The 8094-nt window shown below is 32.7% G+C and overlaps 1 protein-coding gene across 4 annotated transcripts; it reads left to right on the top strand.

Annotated features, from left to right (window-relative positions):
• Positions 1-1452: 1452 nt before the first annotated feature.
• On the top strand, positions 1453-5187 carry LOC104090832 (receptor-like protein 51). Of its 4 annotated transcripts, none has more exons than XM_009596021.4 (2): positions 1459-2739; positions 4654-5187. In XM_009596021.4, exons 1-2 carry the CDS (start codon positions 1512-1514, stop codon positions 4686-4688), a joined length of 1263 nt encoding a protein of 420 aa, XP_009594316.1. In that variant the 5' UTR covers positions 1459-1511; the 3' UTR covers positions 4689-5187. The 4 variants fall into 4 exon arrangements, with proteins under 4 accessions (XP_009594315.1, XP_009594316.1, XP_009594317.1 ...); XM_009596022.4 differs by having other exon boundaries at positions 1459-2744; XM_070185840.1 differs by having other exon boundaries at positions 1459-2754.
• The last annotated feature ends 2907 nt before the right edge of the window (positions 5188-8094 follow it).

Raw genomic sequence — 8094 nt, 5'->3', positions numbered from 1 at the left:
ATTACAAAAATCTGCAATATAAACAAGTGAGAAACCCGATAGTGACAATTGACGGGCTGACGGCGAGAGACGGAGAGAGGCGACCCAACGAGATTCGAGAAGCGGCAGTGGCTTATGGCTAATGGAGGAGACGACTATGAAGCAATGCTCTTTGAAATTGAACTACAACATAGAGAAGAAAGCACATAGAGGTGAAAAAAAATTATTGGGATTAAGTCTTTATGCAAAAGAGGAATAAATACTAGAAATTGGAAAATTAGAAATTGAAAAACTAGAATTGGTTCTTATTGTTATCGATCAACTGAACTTTTAGTTAGATACCAAGATGAAGCCCTTTGTCTTTGAGGGAGATGACTTTCTCGGCAGGGGCTAACGGTGGAGGTGAGTGGTGACTATGGAAGCGATTCTCTTTGAAATTGAGAGAGAGAGGGGCACCGAAGGGCTTGGGATTAGAGATTCTGGTCGTTTTCTGATTTGGGGAATATTTTAAAAAGACATAAACGACGTCGTTTTTATGGGAAAAGAGACCTATATTAAAAAAATCAAAAATAGAGGGCATATGTGACTAACTAGTTTTGAACTCAGGACTACATAGAAAATTTGAACCCTCTTTACCAGCAGGCTAGGCGATTTATTTGTTTGAAGTGGGTTCAAAATAATCTTTATACCATTACGTTTTCGAAGATAGAAAAAATATGCCTATATACACAGTATTACTTTTCGACGAAGTGAGTTCATATGAACCCTCTTGACTCCGTGTGGATCCGCCCATGGTGCCACATATGTAATTAAGTACTTTAAAAGTAACGTAGAATTTTCTAGGGAAATGATCCTTCTTACTCGTTTGTTCCAATTTACATGATATAATTTGACATGAACGAGAAGGAAGACTTTTTCGAGTTGTGATTTTAATCGGAGACGAATCCGAAATTTGAACTTTATGAGTTTAGATTCGTCATTCTACCGTAACTTATCTAATTTAATGGGTTCAAAATTTATTATTTTTATATATATAATAATTTTTTGAGCAAAAATATAGGGTATGAGCGAAAGCTATGAGTTCATCAATTGAACTCATAGCTTCTACACTAGATACGCCTCTGATTTTAAATACCTAACATTTATGTAAAATTTATGATTTTAAATATATCATAATATTTGTGTGATCATAAGAACTTTTTATTAAAAATAAAATGAAAAAGTAAAACTAAATTGATTTTAAATATATTAATCTTTTTAATAACTTAGTAAAAAAAATAGTGTCAAATAAAATATAATCGATGAATAGAGTAAAAGTTTTCCTCCGATTTTCATAAAGAAAAAAAAAACCTTTTTTTGACTTGAGCCGTTATGAATATAAAATGCTATTTCTGTAATTATCTCCAACTTTAAGGTTATATACATTTCTCCATCAAACTCTGGCCCTTTGTCTTCTATTCTTTTGTACAAACTTCAATACTACCTTATAGTTCTTGCTTTTTTCCATCTTCTTTCAGTAGCAACTAGCAACAATGGCAGCTCCAGATCCATCTTTTTTTCTCATCTCATTCACTTTTCTCCTCTTCCTTTTCCCTTCTACCACCTCAAAATCACTAACGTCCCCTTCTCCTATTTCCTCTCCTTCTCCAAAACCATCTCCTATTTCCTCTCCTTCACCAAAACCATCTCCTATTCCCACACCTTCAACTCATTCATCTTCTCCACTTGACCCAAAACAACTCAAAGCTCTTCAATCTCTCAATATTCCAACAGGTAAAAACCCATGTACTCACAACTCAACTATTGTATGTGATTTTTCAACCCCATTTCGTCACATTGTTTCACTTTCACTTTCCAACTGTTCAGATGATGTTGCTTTATCTCTTACTGCTCTTAAATCTTTGTCTACACTTACCAATTTACAGTTTATTAACTGTCCCATTTCACCTATTCATTTCCCTTCTCAGCTCACTTTAAATCTTAAGTCATTTACTTGTATTAATAGCCTCAAGAAACTTACTGGGGTTTGGTTAAGTCGGTTCAAGAATGTAAATGAGTTAACTGTTTCGCGTGTTTCTGTTACTGCTAGTGGTCCTGCTATAATTTTGGATGGAATTGAGCACTTGCTTTCTGTTACTATTTCACATGCTAATTTATCTGGGGTTTTGCCTAAACATTGGCACCCGAATCTTAGTTATGTAGATTTGTCTGGGAATAAGTTAAAAGGGAAAATTCCCAGCTCGTTAACCGAGTTGGAGAATCTTGTTTTCTTGAATCTGTCATCAAATTCGCTTAATGAGACAATTCCAACTTCATTTGGTGACTTGTCTTCTTTGCAAAATGTATCATTGGCTTCGAATTCGTTGTCTGGATCTATTCCTGATTCAATTGCTGCTATCCCGGGTTTAGTTCATCTTGATCTAGGGTCTAATCAGCTCAATGGGACTATTCCAAAATTCATTTCAGATATGAAAAAATTGAAATACTTGAATCTTGAGAAGAATAACTTTCATGGGGTTTTGCCTTTTAATGCGTCGTTTATAAAGAAATTGGTTGTGTTGAAAGTGGGTGAAAATTCTAATCTTTGTTACAATCACTCGAAGTTGTCTAAGAAAGTGAAACTTGGCATTGCGCCTTGTGATAAACATGGGTTGCCTTTATCGCCTCCGGCTTCAAAGGACATAAGTTCGGATGATGATGAGGACGACTCTGATTATGCTGACGATGAAAGGCCACACCAACAACATAGTCATGGACCAAGTAAGGTTGTTCTTGGTATTGCCATTGCACTTTCCTCGATTGTGTTTTTGATTATTTTCTTGGTTCTGTTGGCCAAATGCTGTAAATGAGTATAAAAACAAAGTCTTGGTTGGTTTAGTTTAGGAAATTTCTTAATTGGATATTTGATTTGTTTTAGTTAATTATACAGTTGTACCTTGAAAAAAAGTAGAAGATGTGGTTCGCTCTATTTGGTGTGATTCTTTTAGCTGTTTTGCTGTAGGAGGAAGCTCCATTTTCAGCTTTCTTCTTGGCTAAGTGATTCTTAAGTGTATGAGGTGGGAAATTGTTTACTAATGAATATCTTTATATATATGTACCCTGTCGAGGTGAATTGTTTAGTTATTTAGACTTCACTTAATGTTAGTTTTGCATTCATCTTTTAGCGTCTGCCTGGATGTCATTTTGACTTTTAGATTTTGCAATTTAAAACTCACAGTCCTAGTAGTTTATCCTATGCTTAATCTTTGCGTTCTGATATTTGAAAGATCAACGGATATGCTGACATCTTAATTGCTCACAACAGTTTGTTGTGGCTTATGCTAACCTTCATTTATTTATTGATGTGAAAGTTTCCTTTGTTTTTCACATGTTTGTTACCACTGCACACAATTATCTATATTGTGTGGATCTTTCATTTGTCTTGACATACCCGTGTCCGGACGGGTGTGATAAGTTGCCATCTCTGGAGCATCTACCAAATTAGCTCTACAGTCTATTGCCTTAGTTTTAACTGCACTGATAACCATTTTCGCTGCTTTTTGGGGATGATTTTCGTAATTTGTTGTTTCGCTTCCTTTGTGCTCTACCAGACATTCCAGTATTGCACTGGGATGCCCTGTGTTTTTATTGGAGATTCTAACAGAAGCTCGATTATTTCCCCTCCCTAGTCCCCCCACTGTGGTATTTGATCACCACAATGAATTCTGCTTCTATTTTATTATCTATCTAGAAATTAGCCATGGAACATTCATATAGTCAACTCCAACTTGCTTCAGATTGAGACGTAGTAGTAGTTTGTTGTATTTGTAATTGTCTACTTAACTGTTACATCTACTGTTTTTTGGCAATGTGTTTATGACTGAGTCTTTGAGATCTGTTGGATATTGGGATTAGCAAGCTGTAGAGCAAAGGCCAAACAGGGAATGTCACATGATGGATGCATCATGCAATATTATTGACAACATCCTGTTATGATTAGCAAGCTGCACTCAAAGATAGCAAACCCCACTGGCCATTTCTAATTATAGTTCACGTTTCTTGCAGACTTATTAGTTGTATATAGTCGGACCTCTCTATAACAACATGCCTATATAATAGCCATTCACTGTAAAAGTTGAGTTTTTTTCGGAATCGATTATTATGTTATGTTATAATATATGTCCTCTATAACAACACTTCACTATAGTAGCCAAAAAATATTGGAACAAACGATACTATTATAGAGAGGTTTGACTATACCTGTGTAGCTCATCTCGGCTTTAAAAAGGATAGGTGCTTACCTAACCATGTTATTCCAGCTCTTATGTTGAAATTTTTCCATGTGATGGTTGTACTTCATGTGATTTCCTACTTCCTACGACTTCCATCAACAGCCTAAATAAGTGCTGGCTGTGAATTGTCTTTGAAGTCTATCTACCCACCTTCTCATCTGGCTATGATTGGTAGGCAGATTTATCTGATATCTATGCTAGTCGGAGGTAGCAAGCAGTGGCGAAACCAGGATTTTTCTAAGGGGAGTTAAAATATAAAGAAGGGAACCCACTAAGTAACAAATAGGGTGTCAATATGTAGTATATATACATAAATTTTTTTTATCTAGATATACTGTAATTTTCCGACAAAAGTTTGTCGGTTGACACCCCTTAATATATGTGGCTTCACTACTGGTAGCAGGTCTCCGGTGGATAGTCGAGGTTCTTTCCCGATGAAGGTGTGTCGGTTGACACCCTTTAAATATATGTGGCTTCGCTACCGGTAGTAGATCTCCGATGGATAGTCGAGGTTCACACAAACAGCCTTGGACACCATCTTTATGAAAAAAGAACAAAAGAAGATCTATATACCCTTCTTATGTGGTGGTGATTGAATATATTATAATGCAGCCATTGGAGTAAAAGGATGGCTTGGATTCACTTGTTAATTGTTCTTGTCAGACAGTTTGATTTCATACCATCATCATTTGTTTTCTTTTCTTTTTTCAAAATCATCATTTCTACCATATGGTGAGATTTATACTTGATCTGTAAGAATTACTTTATATCTTCCTTTTTTGTTTCCCCTCCATGTGCCCACACATTAGAAATATTGTGTATACTTGATGGCCTGGAACTTTAAGATAAGACCATGCCAGGTTGGTGACAAATCTTGGCTTTTATGTGTACAATAATGAACTATCATTATATCAGCCAGCTTTGGCATTATTATTCATGTGTAAGGACCAAACCTACCTTATTTTTTCATACTTTTAAAATTCTCATAAAACTTAAATGAATTTACTTTCTCACAGTTCCCTAAGTGATCATATATGGGAAAATATTGAAGACCAGCAGTAACAATATTCATGTTTTCTTAAATTCTTTTTCTACTATTAATTAAACAACCACATAATATATCATTTTCCTTTTTCTTCCTGCATACATTTTTGTAGACATTTAACTGAAACAATTCATTCAAGATGTAAGTTACCAAAATTGGACACCCTTGATAAAGAAATATGACTAATGTACTTTAACAAGACATTTCACAAGTTTGATGATTAATATTCTTTAAGCATTTATCAGCGCGAGGTACTAATACTATTATATTTTAAAGACTAATTTTACTTATTATGAATATATATAATGATAAACATATCGTCGATCTATAAAAGCAAGTCTCTTTCCTTTATAGTAAACAATGGCTACACCAAATTGATGACACAAAGTTCAAAGTATGGTGGCCAAACTTATACACTAACAAAAGCGATTTTAATCAATTCCAAAGCTTTTCTACTTTCAAACATTTCTAATAGAGATCATCAGCTCGAGATCCACCAATTTCACAAAGTTTTTTGTTAATTCATGTACAATATTTGAAATTTATTTACCATGAGTTGGTTCAATGATCATATATCTATATGCATCATCTATCTATGTAATTTAGTTAATGAGATCAACTAATCTTTATCACATAAATATTGATCTAACCGGATTATTAATGTCCAAATTAATAATCGTACGATCAAGAACAAAATTTAGATTAAGTTGTAAGAGACTTTACTCTAATTATCATGGTCTCCATCACGATGACATGTCTCAAAATTTAATCAAGGACCTTATTAAATTAATCAAGCAATTAATAATAACTATGATAAAAGAATATCAAATACCATATATTTTTATATCAAATAACGTTCACAAAAATATGTTCAAAGCATCATAGATGAGATCGGATCTAGGACATATCTACTATATCCCTAACAGTGATGTTGTAGATGTATTTAACTAGGTAAACATAATGTATGAAAGTTGTAGATAAATTCTAAATATGTTGTATACTATATAATTAGTTGTATAAAATTTATTTTTAGTTTATATATTGTTTTAGATGTATCAATTTGTATCAAATTTGTACGAAATTTTATTTTTAATTTGTTTGCTGTTGTACCATACAAATTTATCACTGTTGAATTTCTATTGATGTTATTGCTGGTGCTACATCGACGGAGATAGAGACATTGAACATTTTACTTAATTTCGACTCACGTGTTCAGCCACAAAAATCAGCCACTTAAACCACTTTTAAACCCAGCAAAACAGTCGACAATCGCACACTTTTACACCTAAAACCAAGCCCAAACCACCCATCAACAGCCAAAAAATCTGCTCGAAAACAGTCCAAAGAGCTTACAAAAACCATGAAAAACCAGTTGAAACTACCTTAAAACACAGCTAAAAAACAACATAGGGAAAGAGGAATTTTTCCTTTTTATTAAAAGCTAAAAACTTTTACGTGCAGCATAGGGCAAGGGGAATTTTTCCATCTTATTAAAAGTTAAAATTTTTTTACGTGGCTGAAACAAATTAAGTAACAACTTTGAAAGAAAATTGATTTAAATCCAGGTGTTCCTTGTTTCGAAACGAATCATGCTTGCATGTAATTATCCAAGTTATCCATGATGTAATGTTCTCCAATATTTTTCTCAACTTTTTCACTTTAATAAAAAAAAATGATGTAACTAAATCCCCTAATTTAAGACACTAGTAATATTGGAGAACACTATTTTTCTTTTTACAACTAATTATATAGTATACAAAATATTTACAACTTATCTATAACTTTCATACATTATTTTTACCTAGTTAAATACATCTACAACATCATACTGTTAGGGATATAGTATACAATATAATAGATTATTGGATTATATTGTTACTTTAATTGTTATTAGTTCATGAGATATTAAATAATAATAATATTATGGCATAAATTATTTTTATGTAATATAAAAGATAAACATGTTAGAAGAATGTTGAATTTTGTTTTTATGTCACGTGCTCGTTCGTTACATAATTTTGAATTATTTGTTACATGTGATGTAAATTAATCTAGGACTAAGCATGTAGACAACTTGAACTAAATTCACATGTTATAAAAGATTCGATCTTCATGTTATTAAAAGTTATTTTAGTAACAATTCCCTCTTACTAAAATTTGAGTTCTTAAATAATAAAATATAAGATATTTTATTGTAAAGTTATCGATCAAAATAAATAATTTTATTTATTTCTTGTTAATTAGGAGCGGTTTGACAACCATGAGACTTATAGTTCGAGAATATATTAAAATTACTTATTGCATTAGATGCATGGATTAGAAGAATTATTTAATTTACACTAGAAGTCTGGACTACCCGTAGAAGTATACAATTTAATAAGTTCTTTGCGATCATGATGGTTGAACTCAACTATGACAATAGGATCGACCTGACTACCAGTGGACTATTTGACATAGAGCTATTTAAGAAAATTGTATGGGAATACAATTGGTAAGCGTATCTACCTTTAAAATATATGTGAGAAATGACTTGACTTTCAAGGGGCTCATACATATTGTTAAAGGATTCCTTTACTCCACTAACAGAAGTAAAGATTTCTTAAACTATAATGAGGGTAAATAGTTTCAAATAATTAGTGAAAATATTATTTAGATAAAAGTCCATGTCTTTATGACATATGTAAATATGTTCTTATAGTATTGCCTTTTCTTTTCTATATTTTAGATTTCTCAATATGTCTGTTATATCACTGCATGAAATACTTGAGACCAACAAGTTTGTAGGACCAAACTTTGATG

The sequence above is a fragment of the Nicotiana tomentosiformis genome, chromosome 9 (assembly GCF_000390325.3).
Source record: "Nicotiana tomentosiformis chromosome 9, ASM39032v3, whole genome shotgun sequence".
NCBI lineage: Eukaryota > Viridiplantae > Streptophyta > Magnoliopsida > Solanales > Solanaceae > Nicotiana > Nicotiana tomentosiformis.
Note: the sequence above shows the minus strand (reverse complement) of the source record. Positions and strands in the feature narration are given on the sequence as shown.

What these genes read in the sequence shown, in the direction of transcription:
- LOC104090832 (XM_009596020.4), top strand. Translation starts at nt 1,512, where the DNA reads ATGGCAGCTCCAGATCCATCTTTTTTTCTCATCTCATTCACTTTTCTC.